Source organism: Apium graveolens, chromosome 4 (assembly GCF_009905375.1).
Source record: "Apium graveolens cultivar Ventura chromosome 4, ASM990537v1, whole genome shotgun sequence".
In the NCBI taxonomy this organism is placed as follows: domain Eukaryota; kingdom Viridiplantae; phylum Streptophyta; class Magnoliopsida; order Apiales; family Apiaceae; genus Apium; species Apium graveolens.
The window spans coordinates 30,796,397-30,819,418 of record NC_133650.1 but is presented as its reverse complement, the minus strand read 5'-3'; the positions used below and the strand labels follow the sequence as shown (position 1 = coordinate 30,819,418).

At 35.7% G+C, this 23,022-nt stretch overlaps 1 protein-coding gene and 1 non-coding gene across 2 annotated transcripts; one reads left to right on the top strand and one right to left on the bottom strand.

Moving 5' to 3' along the window:
* Positions 1 to 9,157: 9,157 nt before the first annotated feature.
* Positions 9,158 to 9,801, bottom strand: LOC141718468 (uncharacterized). The gene is made up of 2 exons (XM_074520854.1): positions 9,439 to 9,801; positions 9,158 to 9,337 (listed from the first exon to the last, which is right to left on the bottom strand). Exons 1-2 carry the CDS (start codon positions 9,799 to 9,801, stop codon positions 9,158 to 9,160), a joined length of 543 nt encoding a protein of 180 aa, XP_074376955.1.
* Positions 9,802 to 10,883: 1,082 nt separating this feature from the next.
* LOC141723187 (small nucleolar RNA R71) lies at positions 10,884 to 10,990 on the top strand. The gene has a single exon (XR_012576175.1). It is a non-coding gene; the product is annotated as a small nucleolar RNA R71 (small nucleolar RNA).
* Positions 10,991 to 23,022: the final 12,032 nt, after the last annotated feature.

Sequence of the window (23,022 nt, the reverse complement as noted above, 5' to 3'; positions counted from 1 at the left end):
GCTATGTGATATGCATGCTATCTGTTTATAGTTTTAAAATGCCATGCTTAGTTATAAACGATCGGGTAGATGTCAAGACGTATAGTTACGTCGATTGAATTTGGTTTTGTCAATTAAGATAGTTCTTTTGTTTATAGAATTGAGTAGCAAGGAGCGCAGTCAAGTGTTAGACGAAGATAGTAGCCAGCAGTTATAAGCAGAGTTATAGTAAGAGGTTATCGAGCATACCAGGAAAGTACACTAACTTCACTTATCATTCAAGTGACGTTTATTTCGAATCATATTATGTAATTATTTATGTCATCACATATCATTCAAGTGGTATTGACTCTGAATTTATCCTTTCAATTTCCCTAATATTTTAAGTTCAGAATAGTTAAATATTTTTACATTTCGCTACACCTTACTCTATACAGTGAAGCTTTGAATTGAGATTAGCGAATAACTAATTGTTCTGGTTATTTCGCCATTGGTTGTTGAGGAAACTCCTGACCATGAGAAATGGGGAGTTATGTGGTTAAGGATGTCATTTGATTTGACTCTTTTGACGGAAAATTATTTTTATGGGTTGGATGGTTGCATAAGAGGTCGTGGCGGCGGTCCAGTGTGAGCTATGTGTTATAAAGGATATAACACCTTGCTAGGCCGATATGTGCCTTGGGTACCTTTTGTTTAGTTGGATATGCTTCGGCATACCGGTGTTACTCCGCGGCTGATCACCGGCGGCAGCACACCGTCATTCGAGGATTCCAATCCCAAAATAAAATATATTGCAAATGTTGTCTATTATCAAATATATATTAGTTTTTGATACTGTTCAGGTATTGCGGTTTGGTTTTGTTCATCAAATATATTGTTGTTGTTGTTCCAAATTATAAGCTATTTACTGCTTGCTGAGCATTTCTTTCGCTCATACTTGTTTCATATCCTGATTCTTTCAGCTAGGCCAGGGCAAGCTTGAGTTCCAGTTCTGACTAGAAGTTGTGTGCTTGTAGATAGTTTTGTGTGTTTCCAGGTAGACAGTTTGGGACGCTTAACTAGTCTAGAGGTTTGTAATAAAATTTGAATAAGTTGTAAAACTAATTAGACTTATGGTTTGTAATAACAGTTGGGTTGTAATAGTGTCTGTTTCATACTATAACCTGTGATCGATCCAGTGCAGGTAAAGGGGTCATATTTATTATATTATTCCGCTGTGATTATTTTATTTTAGTTTAGTGGCTAGTGACCCCCAAATCTAGACTCCGGGTTTGGAGGGCGTCACAAAGATGACTACAATGATGATGAAAATAATAAAGTGTTAGGTGTGGAAGATAGAGAAGATGAAGGTGAAAATAAATACCGAGAAGATGAAAGTGAAGACGAAGATGAAGAAGGTGATGAAGGTTATGAAAATATTGACTAGTAGTATGAGATGTTTTGATGATTACATTATGGTATTGCAATGATTATAATTTTGAACTAATGATATCATAATTTTTGTGATGAAATGGTAAATTATTCATTTTGATTGTATTATTTGTTAAAGTGTTGTGGTTGCATTCAAATATGAAGTCTAAATTACTTGATGTAATTGCGCATCTTTACCATAAAATTAAAGAAAACCGACAATATTGTAAATTAAATCGACCATTTTAGAACTAAAACCGACTAAAACCGCTTAACCGACCGCATTCTCCAGAAAATCGACCATCTTGTTACTTAAATCCGAGTACATTCATATCTTTACCACCGCGGTTGGTCAATTTTAGTTGGCCGGACAATTTTTAACCCAAAAAAATGTGAGCTAGTGATATAAAACCGACCAATTTTGAAAACTATCCCCCTTTGGTCGGTTTTGCATTTTAACTTTTATATTTTTAAAAAATAATTTTAAAATATATAGTACAAAATAAACTATTTTCATAAATTAAGTAGTGTTAAAATATTACTTTTTAACGAAAAATTGATAACTGATCAAATTTACCTTTTTTCAGAATTGACGAAAAATCTTATACGAAAAAAATTACGATATTTAATTTTTTTCTTAATACTAAAATTTAATTGGAAGAAACTTATTGGAAATACTCTTATATCATATATGGTATAAGAGCAAGGGATTACGATGGATTTCTTATTAAAATTAACTCAATATTTTGTACTCAACGAGCTACTCTAATACTGGCTGAGGCCATGACGATTAAGGAAGCCTTAGTTGAATTGATAAGACCCACTAGCTATATGTATTTTTGGAGTCTGATTGCTTGGTGGTGGTTCAACCAATCAAAAGTAAAACTCCAATGAGATCAATAATTGGTTTTTGTCGAGGGTTTAGGGTTAGGATTCAGTTGAAAGTTTAGGGGTTGTATTAAGGTTCATTTGTTCAAAATTTTTAAAAATAAATTTTGAAAATCCAACCATACGAATGTGACCATTCCTAACTTAATTAAATCTCGTAAAAAAGATTTTTTAAACATTATTTGGTTACATTTTATAACATAAATTGTTAAAAAAAAATTATAAATTTACTATTTTAATCATTGTGTCTTCTAGTGAAACCGTCATTTATCAAGCAATTTTATAATTAAAAATAGTAATTTTACTAATTCTAGAAAAATATTGGTGAATTTAAATAGTGACTATGTTAGTTTAAAATTGATTATGAGTATTATAAAATTATTAATTTTATTTGTTAAAAATTTTGGTAATTCCAGCACTATTATTTCGCATATATCCCGCTCAATTTTCGCGAAACAATTGAAATCTATTGGGTCGGCCCAGTACTTGCATCGTGGACCAAACATCATGGACCAAAAGACACCGTTTGAAGCGTCCAACTGCACCATTTTATCAGTTTAAATCCCTTTTATCCCTTTATTCATTTCCTTTTCTTTTCATTACTACTTCATCTGTGCGACCATTAGTGCTAGGGTTTAACAATGCGACCATTACTTGCATCAATTCGCTTGGTAACTCTATGCATGTATATTTATTTTTATACCTGCATCAATTAAATTTCTAGTTTAATCTGCTTCGTTTCAAACCCTTATTGCTTCATTTGAGAAATAAGGTATATTGCGTAAAATACTGATGTGCAAGTGTACACAATCGCAAACAAGTAATATAGTAGTAATACCAGTTATCGTACCTCAAGGACTGCATATTTGTATTAATTTGCAAGTAATATCTAACAATTTAGTTCGAGCATAAAAAGTGTTGAATATTTTTATAACTAAATTAATTAATAAAAACTAATTTAAATAACTAAAATTAAACTAGCACGAAGAGTTGGTACGAGATTCAAATATGAGGAGATAAGTCAGGATAATCACTTCCCCCTAACACGTGAAAATTGGTAAAAGAGTTGCGATGTACTATATTAATTCTACAGTTCACTAGCTAGAATTCATTGGTCATAGGTTCCTCTCAAAATCACTATGATATAATTCCTATTAAATAAACTAAAATATGTCTATGCCAATTTACTTTTCAGAATAAAATTAAGCACCAATTCACAAGCTATGCATGGTCACAATATATGTCTATACCGTAACAATATTCTAATCAACAACCACTAAGATGTATTCATTTTTAAACGAAGGCGGGAATGGTCCCATGAAGTCAATGCCCCACACATCAAATAACTCGACTTCAAGAATATTTGTCAACGGCATCTCACTTCTTCTGGAAATATTACCTACCCTTTGACACCGATCACATCTAACAACATATGCATGAGCATCCTTAAACAGAGAAGGCCAAAAGAAACCAGATTGTAGTACCTTTGCAGCAGTGCGTTGTCCACCAAAATGTCTACCAGAAGGAGAAGAATGGCAATGGAAAAGAATATCTTGCATCTCAAATTCAGCAACACATCTTTTAATAATTTGGTCTGCACCTTTCTTGAATAAATAAGGCTCATCCCAAAAATAAGAGTTTACATCATGCAAGAATTTCTTCCTTTGTTGACTTGATAAATCAGGTGGCATTAATTTAGTACCTAAGTAATTTGAAAAATAGCAAACCATAGAGTAACATTAGAGATTTGTACCTTAAACATCTGTTCATCTGGGAATGTTTCCTTGATAGGAACCATAGTGTGAGATTCATCGTTGTACTCCATTCTTGATAAGTGATCAGCTACTTGATTTTCAACACCTTTTCTATCTTGTATCTCAATATCAAACTCTTGAAGCAGAAGAACCCACCTAATTAAGTGTGGCTTTGCATCCTTCTTGGTGATTAAGTACTTTATGGCTGAATGGTCAGTGAATACAACCACTTTTGTGCCCACAAGATAAGATCGAAACTTGTCAAAGGCAAACACAATAGGAAGAAGCTCCTTATTAGTCACTGTATAATTCAGTTGTGCTCCTGTTAAAGTACGACTTATGTAATATCCGGGATATATCATGTGATTATTTTGCTATTAAATAATTATTATGTGTGTTCAGTATCTATTCTGTGAGTTAATTGTTAAATGTTATCTGTACTTGGATATTCAAAAATAATATTAATTGAGTATTTTAATTTTTATATGTCCAAAATAAAACATAGATAATTGTCATATCTTCCTAATTATTTTTATGTTGATTTATGGATTTATAAGAATCATATGAAATTTCTAAAATCTTTTTCCGAGTATTTAAAACCTATTTTATAAAAACGGGAACCAACCGACGTCACCCGTTGTTACGTTTTTGGAACCCGAAACTCTTCCGAGAACTCCTTCCTAACCTAATTGTAATATTCCGAGCATATTCCATGTTTCGACTTTTTCGATCCGGCGTACGGTTTGTTCTGCGCGGGTCCCGGCGCAACATTTTCGATACAATATTCGTTCCGATAAATCAATAAAACCCGTATTTGCGATAAACGGGAGCTTTTTTATTAAACTATCCCAATTATCACTTCGTAGTACGTGTAACCAGGCGCTGAGACCAAGACCGTAGTACAAATTGTACTGGTTTGGATAATTATCCCGAAAACCGATACCGTTTGGATCAGTTTTTATAAATAAACGTACCGTTTTATATCCGGAATGATCCAACGGGATACTAATTTTCCGTGATTATAAATAGCCTTTTACCGTATTTTATTTCGTATCAAAATCATTTGCAGATAGTTAATTTTATAATTTTTAGAGAAAAACCCTAATTACATAAACTGTTCTAAGAATCAAACAGCAAAACGAAGGCGTTACCGATCTCTGTTTTCAAACCTTGAGTAACCAAAACGAAGGATTTGAAGTGTTCTACCAGATTCTGAGCTTCGTTTTACTGCAGAAATCAAGGTTTATTTTCTATAATTTTATTTATTTTCGAATTAAATTTATTAAAAATATAAATTTTTGTTCAGATGATTGTTTGTATGATTTGATGATTGCATGTTGTAGAGCTTGTTTTCTTGATGATTTTGATATATTATACGTCTGATTTGGAGTTCAATAACATGCTCAAAAGTGGGTTTAATTTTCGAATTTCAAAATTAGGGTTTATAACCCGTATGAATGTTCTTAATTGAAATTTGGGGGTTTCTTATTCTGGAATAGATTGATGTTGTGATATAGTGGATTGTATTCTCTGTGAAATTTGAAATCTAGTCGTATAAGTTTCATGAATCACCGAGGTCTGTAGAGAAGGGAGTTGTCTTTTGAAATTTTCCAAAGTTCGGCGGAAACTGGCAAACTTCACGGCCAAATTCCGGCCAACTTAGGGATGATTAGAACAATCTGTTGGCATGGTTGTATTCCTGGTAAAGTATAGATGTGATCTGGAGGTGTTGGTGGGGTGAGGACGCCGGGAACGTGTTCTCCGGCCACCCCTGTATTTTCCGGCGACGGGGCTGAAAAATTACAGTTTAGTACCTATAGTATTGAAAACGATGCAGTTTGGTCCTCGAAGTTTCCAGAGTTTGCAAATTTAGGATTCCTGTTTTAAAAATGTTTAAAAATCATAGTTCCTATTTATTTTTATTATAAAAATTCATTTTTAATTTCTGAAAATTCTAAAAATTAGTATTTTAATTCCGAAAATTATTTTTAATTCAAAAATAAATCTGAATTAATTAGTTAATTAATTTCAGTTAATTTTTAATTGATTAATTGGTCAATTAATTTGAAAATTAATTGATTAATTGATTTAATTAGTTATTAATTGATTTTAATTAATTACTTAATTAGATTTAATTATTTAAAAATGATTTAAAAATTCCGAAAAATAGTTTCGAGCTTTAAAATATTATTCTAAATTATTTTTAAGGCTCGATAATTATTCTAAAATTGTTTCGGAGCCAGAATTGGCCAACCGAACCCTGTTTATTAACCCGAAATTGATCCAACGACCCGTTTTAATTCCGAAAAATGTTTTAAAAATCATTTTAAATACCAGAAAGCCTATTTATGACCCGAGACTTCTTTATAAACGATATGTCATTGATTACGTGATGTATTATGTGTTATACGTGACTTGTTGATTGACTATCGGTTTATATATTCGGCGTTTACTTGATTATTGCATAACTTTCAATCCGTTAATCGGATTTGGGTGAAACGAAGGGTAGATAGAAGTATGTGTTGAATATAATCATTTGAGTTGATTATTGATAGATGCTTATGATATGTGAGCAGAAGAGGCAAGACGTAGGAAAGGGAAACAAGTAGTTGAGGAGTAAGACGATTGTGATTGGAAGCGAGTGCAGGATAGTAAGCTAATACCAGGCAAGTGTTCTGAACTTTCTCGAGATATTGTAGTACTTGATAGTCTTGTTGATATTGCAAGTGCTTTGAAGCACTGAAACCCAAACCCTGATTCTAGTTATTGTTCTTGAGCCATGAACCTTATTCTTTCTATACCCTTGATTGTTGTATACCCAAACACGAACCTCAAGTATACGATATTTCTCCACAAATACATACAAACTAAATATTAAACACTGAACCAGATTGCTTACACATTCAAATCTTTCTATTTTATGCTGTGGAAGACCAAATCCTTGAAACCCTGAAACATTGATTCATTTTATCCAATTCTTTCATTACCTAGCATCCAAACTTTAAAAATACTCTGTTGATCCTTATGTAGATTAAAACCATTTCATTATGGAACATCAAATGTTGTTAATGATTCTGGTTATTGCTTATTATTGTTTATTCTGTTATTATGTTAGAATTGGATTGTTTTTATAAAATTGTGGACCAGATTCGTGGTCAGACCATATAATGGTCAAGTTAGGCCAATGTGTGCCTTGGATCCAGTAGTTAGAGCAGTGTTGTGTGCTTTGTTCGGGGTTAGTGCGTGACTGATCAGCAGCCTAACCTTGTTTTTTAATATGAAAATATAATATCCAATTCTAAATCATAATCCATTGTTCACTTGATATCATAATCATGTTCACTTGATGATCATTATTCTCAGTTTTGTCATTGTGACTTGCTGAGCTAGTTAGCTCATTTGTGCGATATTGTTTCTGTTCTTTTCCAGTTAAGAAGGAACCAGTTGGTACCGCGGATCCCCAGTCCAGCACGAGAGCTAGAGGTTCAGGTTGATTGAGCTGAGCTAGTAGGCTTCTTTTGGGATAATTTAAGTCTGTAAAAGTTTGTAATAATGTTTAATACTCAGTTTTGAGTTTGGAATAGTTGGGATTTGAACGGTATGTAATATAAGTAGATGTGTGGCTTGTGTGCATACTTTAACCTGTTGCGATCCGTGGTAGTTGGTAAGTAGGGTCACTGCATATTATGATTATCTTTATTATTGTTATAAGCAGGTTATAAATAAGGCGTGTGTGTGGACCCCAAACTTCTGACCCGGGTTTGGAGGGCACCACAACTTGTATAGTAGATCAGATGGAATACCTTGTTCTTTCTTTGCCCCATCACTGCTCCCACCGCATAATCACTAGCATCACACATTAATTAGAATAGCAAGCTCCAATCTGGTGCAATAATGATAGGCGCTGAAATTAATCTCTACTTTAACTCCTCGAATGCCTTTAAACATGCTTCATCAAACTGAAAGGGAGTGTCATTCTCCAATAACATGCAAAGTGGCTTAGAAATTTTGGAGAAGTCCTTGATAAATCGTTTGTAAAAACCTGCATGCCCAAGAAAACTTCAAATATTCTTGACTGTAGTAGGAGGAGGTAGCTTCTCAATAACCTTAATTTTGGCCCTATCAACTTCAATTCCCTTTCTTGATATTTTGTGACACAATACGATGCCTTCTTTCACCATAAAGTGACACTTTTCCCAGTTAAGTACAAGATTGGTTTCTTCACATCTTTCCAACACCTTACTCAATTTATATAGACAATCATTAAAAGAATCTCTAAATACAGAGAAATCATCCATGAACACCTCTAGAAATTCACCAACCATGTCAGAAAAGATAGCCATCATACATCTTTGAAAAGTCGGAGGAGCATTACATAAGCCAAATGACACCCTTCGAAAGGCAAAAGTACCATAGGGACATGTGAATGTAGTTTTATGTTGATCCTCTGGAGCTACAATTATCTGATTATAACTAGAGTACCCATAAAGAAAATAATAGTACTCTCTCTCTGCAAGGTTGTCCAACATTTGATCAACAAAGGGCAATGGAAAGTGATCCTTTTTAGTGGCCTTGTTCAACTTTCGATAATCAATACAAATTCTCCAACCACTGATTGTTTTGGTCAGAATTAACTCATTATTTTCATTCTTTATCACAGCGAGTCCACCCTTCTTAGGCACACATTGTACAGGACTAACCCATAAGCTATCAGAAATCGGATAAATGATACCTGCATCAAGCCATTTGATAATCTCTTTCTTCACCACCTCTTTCATGATAGGATTTAAGCGACGTTGTCCTTTAATGGACCCCTTAGCACCATCCTCCAACAAAATTTTGTGCATGCATATGGAAGGGATAATACCTCGAATATCTGCAATAGTCCACCCAATAGCTTTCTTGTGCTTCTTAAGAATCTCCACCAATTGATCTTCTTGTGCATCAGATAATTCAGCAGATACAATAACAAGTAAGGTAGAAGAAGGTCCTAAATAAGCAAACTTCTGATGAGAAGGAAGAGCTTTTAATTCCAACTTCGGTGCTTCATCAATAGATGGCTTTAGAATCATGAATTCCCTTGAAGATAGCTCGAGTGATTCAAAGTGGCCTTTAGTCCTTGTACCTTATGAATTGGCTTCCAACCAAGCTAAAAGATCAATATCATCAACTTCATCTTCAGATACATTGAGAATTAGTTGCTCCAAAGGGTCATGTGAAGAATTATACTCTAGTTTTTCAGAAACTAGATCATCAACCAAAGTGATTGCCGAGCAAGATTCTCCATCATTAGAATATTTCATAGCCTTGAAAATATTAAATGTCACCTTATCATCTTGAACTCTCATTGTTAATTCTCCATTTTGCACATCAATCAATGTTCTTCCTGTAGAAAGGAAGGGCCTACCAAGATGATGGGAACTTCTCGATCTGCCTCATAATCTAAGATAATAAAATTAGCAGGAAAGATAAATTTGTCTACCTTTACCAAAACATCTTCAATCTTTCCTTCAGGATGAGCAAGGGATCTATCTGCTAGTTGAAGAGTGACAGTTGTAGGTCGAACTTCTCCAATTCCTAGTTTCCAGAATACAGACATAGGCATCAAGTTAATGCTAGCTCCCAAATCACACAATGCCATACCACAATAAGAATTTCCAATAGTGCAAGGGATAGTGAAACTCCCTGGGTCTTTCATCTTCGGTGGTATTTTATTCCGCACAAATGAGCTACACTCTTGTGTTAGAGCCACCATTTCAAACTCTCCCATTCTTCGCTTCTTCATAAGAAAGTACTTCATGAATTTCACATAGTTAGGCATTTGCTCAAGAGCCTCAACAAGTAGAATATTGATGTGAAGCTATTTCAGAACATCCAGAAATTTATTGAACTGAACATCTTGCTTCTGTTTTTGAAACCGTTGAGGGAATGGTGGTTGTGGTTGAAGTGTTGGAACAACCTTAGAAGTTTGAATAACACCATTGTCAGAAAATTTCTCCTCAATTTCAGTGTTAGATGAAACATCTTATTTAGAAATAGATTTAGCATTCTCCAAGACTTTTCCGCTCTTTAATGTCATGGATTTACAGTGCTCATTCCTAGGCTTTTCGGTGTCGCTAGGGAGAGTGCCTTGTGGTCGATTTCTTAGCTCATAAGCCAGCTGTCTCAACTTGATTCTCCAAGTTTATCAATGATGCCTCTTGACTTTGGATGAGTGCATCATTATTAGCCATGTACGCTTTTAACATATTTTCAAGAGAAGAGGATTGAGATGCTTGTTGAGGCAACTGTTGTTGAGCTTGTTGAGAGAATCCAGGAGGATTGTTCGGCCTAAAAGCATTTGCTGAATTTCCTGAAGTAGCCCCTTGATTGCTCCAAAAAAAGTTAGGATGTTGTCTCCATGATTGATTGTAAGTGTTTGAATAAGGGCCACCCTTATTTTGATTCCCAACATAGAAGACAGATTCAGGATTTGAAGGATAATTATCGTAAGTATGCTCTTCACCATAATACACACATGAAATGTTCTTGATATAATTAACCCGTGAATTCATTGATTGCCCCATAGATTGTTTACCTCCCATAGTCAAGCTCTTGAGCATATTCTCCATGGATGACATTTGAGCTCACATTGAGGTCACATCATCGACCTCATATATTCCAGCAACGTTTTTTCCAGCTTGAGCTCTATTAGTTGTCCAATGATAATTATTTGTTGCAATTATCTCAAGAATCTCATATGCCTGATTATAAGACTTAGCCAACAAAGCCCCATTTGCAGATGCATCCACCACCAACTTTGTTTGAGCATTGAGACCATTATAGAATGTCTCCATCTGAATGTAATGAAGAAGACCATGATGTGGGCATTTTCTGAGTAATGCCTTAAATCTCTCCCATGCATCATATAAAGATTCATCATCCTGCTGCTGAAAAGAATTAATCTCATTACGGAGCTTTGCATTCTTTGTAAGAGAAAAATACTTAATCAATTGTTTTTTGCCAAATCACTCCAAGTAGTCACCGAAGATGGTGCAATAGAATTCATCCAATCTCGTGCCATATCTCTCACATAATATGGAAACAACTTTAATCTCAAAGAATCATCCATGATGCAAGAAAGCTTGAAGGAATCACAAACCTCGATAAACAAACGAAGGTGAAGATGAGGATCCTCGGTAGCCATACCACTAAACTGTCCGATAATTTGCAACATCTGAAACATGACTGGCTTTAGCTCGAATTGTCTTGCTTGAATAGTTGGTTTGACAATTCCAGAATGCAACTCATCAACATGAAGTTTTCCATATAGCCGTATAGCACTATCTCTATCATCCTTCATCATGCCATTGGGTACCAAATCTTGTTCATTAACCCGTTCACCCATGACAATATTTGTTTCCTTTACTCTACGTTGCACTTTTCTTCGTGCTTTAAAAGTTCGCTTTATTTCAGGATCAAAGACAACTAATCCTGAGGGTTCTTCATTCATACACTGTTAGGTCACACTTTCACTGTAGAGGGGGTGAATACAGTGTTTATAACAATCAAATCAAACTTCAAGAACTTATGTAACAGAAAACAAACTTTATTTAAACAATAAACTCTGTTACAATCTGAAACTGTTATCTCTCAGTGATGAACAAAATATCACGAGAGCTGCTAGAGTTATATTAAATAATATTCTCGATAATGATAACACTTATAGTGTAAACCCTATGTCTGTGTTTATATACTACACAGTTACAAGATAATCGCTAATTGATATGGAATATAATTCTGCTTCCTAAAATATATCAATCAGATATCTTCTATTCCAAGTATTCCATTCTTCACGGAATTCCTTCTTCATGCATATCTCTTCTTATGTTTATCTTGATCTTCTTAACTTTAATCAGCTACTGTCCTTATCTGATCGTCCTTCAGCACTTAAGTTCCGATATCTATCTCCTGATGACATAAGTACTGATATCCCTTAAGTTCTGACTTCCAGTATAAGTACTGATCAGTTAAGTACTGATTTGTTCTGTTCAAATAAGATCTGAAATCTAAACATAAAACATATTAGCCATGACATTATCAAATATATCTAACAATCTCCCCCAACTTGTAAATTAGCAAAATATACAAGTTTAACAGATATTTGATGATGTCAAAAACATTAAGTACAAATGCATGAGAAATAGACAAGATAACTACAACTTACAGTCCTTAAAGCTTTTACCAATTCAACTTCTGATAACAACTTCAATCTGTATAAATATCAGAATTTAAGCAGTTGTAGATCTTCGACTTGGCTTCATCATTTTCAGATCTCTCTGATGTCAGGAGTTGTTCTGAGATAATTCTTCAACAAACATTTCTCAGCATATCTGAGTTCATCAATCATTCTCCGTTTGACATCTTTAAGCTCTGCAGTATCTTCACCAGTTTGAAATATTGCAGCTCTGAGATCATTAATCTTTGCTTTTCTCAACTCCCGATCTAGTCTTATGACATAAGCTTTGTTAGACTCTAGATTGAATTCAAGCCCCTTAATACCAAGATATGTTCTGATCTGTGCAGTATTAGGCTTCATATCAACAATATCACCATTGTGATTTCTGTACTTTGGAACATATCTGCTGTCAGACTTAACAGAATAAAGTCTTTTCTGTCTCTGAATCTGTTCCTTTAAGTAGTTTGCAGCAGTCTCTGTTATTCTGTCATCCACTTGAAGTAAGAATAATACATGCTCTAATTCTTCAAAATACTTCAATGGAATGGCATTTTGTCTTATATGATAAACCCTACCATCTGTCATGAAATACAACATAATGTATTCTTTCAAGTAGGTATGGTAAACCATCTGTACAGATTCTAGTTGATTCAATCTATCAGGAGTTGCTCCAATACCTGGTTCACTCAAGGAAGTTGGATCATCGGTAGTGTTGTGTACTCTTCTTTCATCAGCACTTCCCAATCCAGTTTTATCTCTAGCTTCCTTTCCAGTAACTACTCTTGCTTCAAAACCACTCGGAGTAGTCTTCAAAGATTGAGTCTGTTTTGCTTTAGTGAATCCTGGTAGGAGTGTTTTAGATTTATTTTCTGATATCAAGTTAACTTGAGCACTGTCAGAGGTTACTTGCTTCTTTTGAATATCAGAACTTACAATTTCTTGACTCTGAACAACTTGAGCCATGTCAGAGGTTGTTTTAAGAACTTTTCTTGAAGTCAGAGCAAGATTATCTTTTCCATCAGTAATTTCTTCTTCCTCAGGAGGTACATAAGGCTTGATAGGTTCACCAACCTTTTCTTTACCCTTGGATCTTGGATCTATCTGTGGTTGTGATCTAGCCAAAGTTCCTTCAGTATGTATCCTTTCTTTGATCACAATGCCTTTAGGTTTTGGAAGTAACTTTTTACCAGAAGCTTCAGATTTAGATGTAACTTTCTCTGATTTAAGTCTGGCTTCTTCTTCCTTTAAACTTTCCAAGTCCATCCCTGGATTTTCTTGAAGAAATAACTGTCTTGACATTTCCTCATCAAGATCTAGAAGTTCATCAGAACTTATCCTTTTACCAGCAGCAGAATTTATTCTTTTCCCAGTATCAGAACTTGTTCTGTGACTAGCTTGTCTTGATGTAAACCTTCTACCTTGACTATGACCACTACCCATTCCAGAGTTTCCTTGGTCATCTTTTCCATCATCCTTTCCTTGCAGTGACTTGTTGGTTTTGCATTTGGACTTAATTACCTTCTCCCCCTTTTTTGCATCAGCAGGTAATAAAAGAGAGATAAGTAGTTCCACTGAGGTCTGGATTTCAGTAAGTTGCGATTGCTGAGAAGCTTGATTTGTCAGAATTTGATCAATCTGAGCTTGTTGCTTCTCTTGAGTTTTCTCAATATAAGCAACCCTGTCAATGGTAGGTTGGAAGAACTTTTTCTTATCAATTTTCCAAACTTGTTCCTGTTTGATAAAGTTCTCCTGAATCTTGTGTAGCTCTGCATGAGTGTTGGAATGAAGACCTTGAAGATGTTTAGTACTCAATGCAGTGACTCGAAGCTGGGTTTTAAAATCATCAGAATATAACATTTCATCAGCTTTAGTCAAGTGCTCATTAAGATGTAAAGCATTTGGAATACAGGAAACTGAGTTCCATTCCTTAGTCCACTCCTGACCTGCAGGAGTTTCACTCCAAGGTACTGGTGCATCCCTGATAACAAACTCCTTTACCAGTTCAGACTTAGGAAGAGTCAGTGGAGGAGTATGTCCTGAAGGACCTGCTTCATTAGCATCTACAGTTGTAGCAGCTTCACCAGTATCTCCAACATTTGCAGCATCAGAACTTAGAGAATCAGTATCTTCTGATAATACAACTGTGTGAGTAGCAATGGAGGCTTCAACATCCTCTAATTGCTGATCTGATACTAAGTTCTGATCAACAACCATATCCTGATGCTCACCTAAAATCTGATCATCAGCATCTTGATGCAGAGAAGGTGTTAGTGATAACTTAGGAGTTTGAACAGCATCAGTAACAGGTGTTGTGGAAGGATTATTTGCTGTTGGAGCTTCTAAGAAAAGTATTTCAGGCACAACCAGGTTCTGAATATCAATTTCAGCACTTGTGCCTGGATCAACAAGAGACATAGAAGGTGAATTAGCCTTGTCAGATACAGGTTCCTGAGATGGAGTTGATGGAGAAGAAGTGACTGGAGCAAATTCCTTGTCTTGTGAGATCAGAGATTCCTGATCCCCTTCCTTAGCTGCTTCCTCCTCATCATCTGAAACTAGCCTCTGTGCCCTCTGTTTCTTGTACTTCCTTGTTGATTTGGATTCCTTGGGAGTTTCAGGAACCGTCATACGTCTAAGCCTCTTGAGAAGCCTAGAACCCCCAATTGCAGAATCCTTCTGAGAAGTTGCCTTCTCAGCTTCATTTACCACAGGTTCTGAAAAGGGAATCTGATCCTCAGAATCTGATTCATCTCTCAAAGTAATCCTCCTCTTCTTCTGAGATGTTTGAGGAACGGTCTTTGTTCTCTTTGGCTTAGAGGATGTAGGCTTCACAGTAGGTGCTGAAGAAGAAGGTTGAGCAGTCTGTGAAGTGGAGAGATAGGATTTGAGATAAGTTCTGAGGGTAGGTTGAGTAGAATGAGAGGTAGGGACTGAGGTTGATGGATTTTGGTTATGGTGAGTGGGTTGCACATTTGAGTAAACAGATTTATAAGTAGCAGGATCAGCATTTACCAGAATCTGTTTCACAGACTGAGGAATCTGTAATTGTCTCACCATTGATTTCTTTGTGTCAGCATTTATCAGGTCGTTAAAGTACCTTTTTGCAACCTTAAAAGGTGGGGTTTGAGTGCTGACTAACTGGGGTTCAGCAGTACAATACGTATAAATAAGTTGACAGAATCTAGCAAAATAAACAACATCTCGATCCTCTGTCATCCTATCCCCAATAAAACCAATTATTCCAGTTGCAAAATCAAAATGAGTTTGATGGATAATAGCATACCCGATGTGCTGACTCAGAATTGGGATGGCATCAAAATTTGAACACTTTTGCCAAAAGCCTTGGTGATGCAATCGAAGAAGAAACTCCATTCTCTTCTGATATTAGCCCGTTTCAACTGTCCAAGTTTCGTCAGACTCTTTTCATATCCCAAATCAGTCATTAATCCCCGAAGTTCTGATTCCTCTGGTATAGAGAAGGTACATTCTTCTGGAAGATGTAATTCTCTTCGTACTGTACCAGGAGTGACTACATAGGAAGAATCACCCACTTGGAAGATAATACTGGGAGTTCCTCGTTTACCACCATCATCAAAAACTCCAGTCCTCCAGAACCGCAGAACTTGTTGACTTGAAAAGAATTCAGGCTGAGTTAAGGCGTACCCAACCTCACTATGTGCAAGAAGATCTTGCACAAAATGCAATTCAGATGGAGCTTCAGCATGATCAAGAATTGCAGTATAGTTGTTTGGAACAAACTTTGCTCCATCAATGATTAAATCCTTTGGTGCCATGTGAAAAAAATATTGAAATTCAAGTATGCCTGTCAGACATGCAGTAATAACGGATAGTTACTGGGCTCGAGAAAACAGGAATGATTACTTATCCAGTTGCCGTGTTTTAAGGAAAAACCGTTCCATTTATCAAGAGACACAATTTTAATTCAAAATTGAAACCGTTAGCACTGATTGAAGTATTTTTCACTGCAACATTAATATTCTGAAAATGAATCAAGTTAAAAATGACCGAGATAATTTCGATGAATAAGTGCTGACAAAGAATCAGAACTTAAATAAAGACAAAATTTAAATGGTCATCAGAATATCAAGCAGGATTTAACAACACAAGATAAAATAACTCAGAGACAAAATCTTGAAGTAAAAACAGTTTTCATTAATATATCAAGTCAATACATATATGAAATAGAAATTACATCAATACAAGATTTTCCCTAAGCTTCTAATCCTAACGTCAACAGCTTTAGTCCTAGCTAAGAAGCCTGACAAAGCTGAGGATGAAGAAGAACAGGAAGAAGACGAGATTAAGTCATCTTCCTCTTCCTATCTTCGACAAACAAGATAGCGAGTCGAATGATTCGCTCTTGCTGACGGATAGCTTCCCGCCTTTCCTCCTCCAGGCGCTCCAGATGGCGATGGTAATCCATCTCGAAGAATAGAAGGTGAGCCAGCACCTCCTGTGGGACAGAGTCCCAGATCTCCTCAATAATGGCTGTTATATGCCACTCCTGCTGCAACTCGGCACAACTGAGCTCCATTGTGAAGGTTTGTGTGTTCAAAAACATGTTGTATCGAACCATTGTGTTTTTGACAGAAGAAGGAGGATAATTGTGTGAGAAGAATGTGATGGAAAGACTGATATGAAGTGGTTGCATATATAGGCAAGAGAATGCCAAGAGACGCAAAGATATTTAATGCTGACAGGTAGAATTAATTCTACCTCGTCTCCCTAGACTTTGAAAAAGAATAACAGTCATTGGAAAGAGGAATCATGGTCTAGACCGCACAAGACACAAGAAACAGTGGACTGTTCAAGTACAAAACCATTAATCCTAATCATAGTGACTATTAATCTTCCACTTCAACATATGCGAGTACAAACTGAGACTGTTATTAAATTTCATTCAAAGATAAGCCAAGTAAAGGTTTAGACTGAGAAATCAGAACTTAGACCTATACCAGAACTTAACAGTCATCAGAACATAATGTCTTAACTCGAAAAGGGAATGCCCATCTTAGTAAATCCTCATACAGGTTCTGAGTTATGAACGTCAGAACTTAATCATCAGAATGTGTAACTAGAACTTGTCCTCAGAATTTGTGTAAAAGTGACACAATGACTGTTTATCTAAAATAACATAGACCACCACAGAAATTTTCATCATTCAGATGGAGTGATTAGTGTGTGCATTAAGCTAAATAACAGACAAAGAGTAAAGTCTGATCTACTTCAGTACATCTTAGAAATAAGTCATAATTAAAATTTTGCTAAAGAGCTGTCATTATCCTGAAACCTACTGATAAATGAGTTCATGCATGAGTCCACCTCAACTGTTGTTGTGCTAATTTTATGCATCTTTTGAAATTCTATTTTACAGAGGCTTCTCAGTGTAAGTGAGTCACGACTGTTTATCAGAATTTATGCTATTATCAGTGTATTTCTCCAGTAATCATAGAGTGTGAAAAGTCACCAAGAAAATATTTTGCTTTTCTAATGCATATTTACTTAATACCAGCAATGCACTTGGGTCGTCCCTTTCACATTTTTACTCTAGATCTCAAAGGAGTACCTGGTATTATTCTTTGATTCTTTTTCTTCTTCTTTTGATAAGTGAGGTTTATCAGCACTTAGTACATTCAGCAGTTTTACTAGAATCAGAACTTAAACAGATGAGTAGCATTATTCTAATTTGGGACTTAGTAGTAAGATGAATAAAGTAAACTAAACTAAGCTCAAGTATCAGAATTTGCTTGTGTCATAAGATTTCCACAGAAATAATTACTTCTTTCATGGGATCATTTGTGTATTGAAGACTAGTAGGTCAGTATCTAGCACAATTATCCTCATAGGATTGAATAGTTACTGAAACAGACATATCACTTATCAGAGTTTAGAAACATATATCAGACAACAGTCAGTACGTAAAGACATTTATCAATTAATGCACAGAATATACAAAGAGATTAATTCTGTAAATACTGATCATAAAGTCTGATAACATAGAACAAGTTTAAGCAGATTTAGAGAAAGAACCTGAAATCATTCCAAGTTCATTTACCAATTTTGAAAAGGTAGCTTCACACAGTGGTTTTGTGAAGATATCTGCTACTTGTTGATCTGTGGGAACAAAATGCAATTCTTCTGTACCTTCATCCACATGTTCCCTGATGAAATGGTACCTGATGCTGATGTGCTTTGTCATAGAGTGTTGAACTGGATTACCTGTCATAGCAATAGCACTTTGATTATCACAGTAAATAGGGATTTTGAAATATGTTAACCCATAATCCAGTAACTGATTCTTCATCCAAAGAATCTGTGCACAGCAGCTTCCTGCAGCAATATACTCTGCTTCTGCAGTTGATGTGGAAATTGACTTTTGTTTCTTGCTATACCAAGAAACCAACCTGCCTCCAAGAAATTGGCAGCTTCCACTTGTGCTTTTCCTGTCAATTTTGCAACCTGCAAAATCTGCATCTGAGTAACCTATTAATTTAAAATCTGATTCTCTAGGATACCATAATCCTAGATCAGCTGTTCCTTTAAGATACTTAAAGATTCTTTTTACAGCTGTTAAGTGAGGTTCTCTTGGATCTGCTTGAAATCTTGCACAAAGACAGGTAGCAAACATGATATCTGGTCTACTAGCAGTTAGATAGAGAAGTGAGCCAATCATACCTCTGTAATCAGTAATATCTACTGAATTACCAGTATCCTTATCCAGTTTTGTTGCAGTGGCCATGGGAGTGGATGCACTTGAACAGTCTTGCATTCCAAATTTCTTCAGCAAGTTTCTGGTGTACTTAGATTGACAAATAAAAGTTCCTTCTTCACTCTGCTTGACTTGAAGGCCCAGAAAATAACTGAGTTCTCCCATCATACTCATCTGATATCTTGACTGCATTAGTTTGGCAAACTTTTTGCAAAGTTTGTCATTTGGAGACCCAAAAATAATATCATCAACATAAATCTGGATCAAAAGTAAGTCCTTGCCATGGTTGAGATAGAACAGTGTTTTGTCAATAGTTCCTCTGTTGAATCCACTTTCCAGAAGAAACTGAGCTAAAGTCTCATACCATGCTCTAGGAGCTTGCTTAAGTCCATAAAGTGCTTTATCAAGCCTGTAGACATAATCTGGATGTTTGGAATCTACAAAGCCTGGAGGTTGTTCAACATATACTTCCTCTTCCAATTCTCCATTGAGAAAAGCACTTTTCACATCCATTTGAAAGACAGTAAACTTTTTGTGAGCAGCATAAGCCATGAATATCCTTATGGCTTCTAACCTAGCAACTGGAGCAAATGTTTCATCATAGTCAATTCCCTCCTGTTGAGAATATCCTTTTGCAACCAGCCTTGCTTTGTTCCTTACAATTATGCCATCACTGTCAGTTTTGTTTCTGAATACCCACTTTGTACCAACAACCGATCTATTCTTAGGTCTTGGCACTAAGGTCCAGACTTTGTTTCTTTCAAATTCATTCAACTCTTCCTGCATTGCTTGCACCCAATCAGCATCTTGAAGAGCTTCTTCCACTTTCTTTGGCTCAGACTGAGAGAGAAAAGAATTGTAAAGACATTCATTCGAAGTACCTGTTCTAGTTCTGACACCTGCCTCAGGATTTCCAATTATCAAATCAGGTGTATGTGATTTTGTCCACTTCCTTGTAGATGGAAGACTTTCTCTAGAACTGGATGCTCCCCCATGATTCATGCTGTCTTCGGTTTCATTTTCTGATGCTCCCCCTGAAACTATGCTCTCTGAGTTGGATCCTTCAGTATTTAGATTTTCAGTACTGTCAGTACTTGGCTTATCAGAACTTGACGAATCAGAATTTGAAGAGCCAGATGTATGTTCTGATGCTTCTTGAGATGTGATAATATCTTGAGTATGCTCCCCCTGCATTGGTGCATCTTCCTTTGACGTAGTCACCACAGTTTCAATAACATCAGAGTTTAATCCATCAGAATTTACAGTATCAGGACTTAGATTGTCAGGACTTGAGGTATCAGAATATGAATCTTCATTTTCAAATCTCAGCTGATCATGATCAATGCAATCTTCAAGTCCAGTGATCTTCTTGTCATCAAAAGAGACATTGATAGATTCCATGACCACTTTTGTTCTCAAATTATAGACTCTGAAGGCTTTTGTAGAAAGTGGATATCCCACAAAGATTCCCTCATCAGCTTTTAGATCAAACTTGGATAGTTGTTCAGGATGAGTCTTGAGAACAAAACACTTACATCCAAATACATGAAAGTATTTGAGATTTGGCTTCTTGTCCTTCACCATCTCATATGGTGTTTTTCCATGCTTGTTAATGAGTGTTGCATTTTGAGTAAAACAAGCAGTCTGCACAGCTTCAGCCCAGAAATAGGTTGGAAGCTTTGCTTCTTCAAGCATTGTTCGTGCAGCTTCAATGAGAGTTCTATTCTTCCTTTCAACAACTCCATTTTGCTGTGGAGTTCCAGGAGCAGAAAATTCCTGCTTTATTCCATGATTTTTGCAGAACTCTTCCATTATCAGATTCTTGAATTCAGTGCCATTATCACTCCTCAAAATTTTCACAGAATCTTTGATCAATTTATCCAGATGTTTGACATGATCAGTCAGGATAGATGCAGTTTCACTTTTTGTGTGCAAGAAATACACCCATGTGTATCTGGTGAACTCATCTACTATGACCAACGCATATTTCTTCTTTGCAATAGACATGACATTCACTGGACCAAATAGATCAACATGAAGCAGATAATAAGGCTCAAGAATTGATGATTCAGTCTAGCTCTTGAATGAAGATTTTCTTTGTTTAGCCTTCTGACATGAGTCACAAAGACCATCAGGAACAAACACTGATTTTGGCAGTCCTCTCACAAGATCTTTCTTGATCAGTTCATTTATCTTGTTGAAGTTTAAATGAGAGAGTTTCTTGTGCCAATTCCAGCTTTCTTTAGTTGAGGCTCTACTTACTAAACAGATTGCAGAACCATCAGAACTTGTTGAAAGCTTAGCTTCATAAATGTTACCACGCCTGAATCCCTTCAGAACAATTTTTTCTTTAGATTTACTAACTATTTCACAATGTTCTGCAAAGAAATCAACATGATAACCTCTGTCACAGATTTGACTTATACTCAGTAAGTTGTGTTTAAGTCCTGAGACCAGAGCTACATCTTTAATGATGACATTCCCAAGATTGATATTGCCATATCCCAAAGTTTTTCCAATGTTGCCATCTCCATAAGAAACACTTGGGCCAGCTTTCTCCACAAAGTCTGATAGCAGGGCCTTATTTCCAGTCATATGTCCTGAACATCCACTGTCCAGAACTAAAATATTTTTCCTGTTGCCCTGCAATCAAAAAGACCACTAATTATTAGTTTTAAGGACCCAGACTTGCTTGGATCCTTTGGCCTTTTTAGGTTTGTTAACATTTGCAGCGGATTTAGCATCAGATTTTATGTTAACAGTTTTCTTATCAGAACTTATACTACCAGACTTTGAATCAGAACTTACACTAGAAGGAACAACAGAAACTTTCTTTAAAGAAGGTTTTATTTGATAGTAATCATAGTACAAACTATGATATTCCTTACAAGTATAAATGGAATGCCATAAACTACCACAATGAAAACAAGGATTTTGTGGTTTGTATCTAACAGACTGACTTTTAACTCCTGACTTTGTAGATAAGGAGTTAATATTCTTATTCTTCCTGCAAAAAGAAGCCAGATGGTTAGAACTTCCACAGTTATGACATGCTTTCCTAGGAGCATCAGGAACAAATTTATAGTTATTGCTTTTATTCACACCTTCCTTTCCATTCCTGTTTTTCCTAGATGATTTTACCTTGTTTGCATTCTTAACATCTTTCAGCTTATGCTTAAGCTGCTTCTTTGTCATTAAGCCTATGTTAACTTCAGCTGTCTTTTCCTGTTTTAGTTTGTCAGAAGCTAATTCCTTTTTAACTTCTGATTTCTCATTTTCAGATTTTTCAGTTACAAACTTAACAGGTTTTAACTTCGGCTTTTGCTTATCAACAGGCTTAATTTCTACAGTTCCTTTTTCATTTTTATTTTCTCCATAGCCTAAGCCCTCTTTCCAGTTTCCACTGCTTAGCAAATTTTGAGTTGTTTTGCCAGAGTTAGTCCAAGTTCTGATAATCTCTCTCTCCTTTTCTAACTCAGTTTTTAGAGATTCATTCATTTTTAGCACTTCATCCCTAACATAAAAAGCATCATCTCTATCCTGCTGAGTTTGATGGAACATGACTAACTCTTTTTCTAAGAAATCATTTCTTTTCCTAAAAGCAAGATTTTCAGAAGTTAATCTTTCACATGTTAAAGTTTGATCTCTATAACTAAAAAACATGGTTTTAAGATATCTTCTCAACTCATTAATATCATCAGTATGAAAAGCATAAGTAGTCTGAGGTACCTTTGTTTCAGCAGCTTCAGAACTGCTCTCAGAACTTGATTTATCAGCATTTGCCATCAATGCATAGTTCTCCTCACTTTCAGAGTCTGAGGTGTCTGTCCAGCTTTTCTGCTTTGTGACAAGAGCTTTGCCTTTGTCACTCTTGGTCTTCTTGCAATCAGGAGATATGTGGCCTTTCTCACCACAATTATAACATTTAACATTAGCGTAATCTCCTCTGTCAGACTTTCCTCCTCTTTCTTCAGATCTTCTGAAATTGTTCTTATCAGAACTTATGCCTTTCCTGGAGAACTTCTTTCCCTTCCTGAACTTCC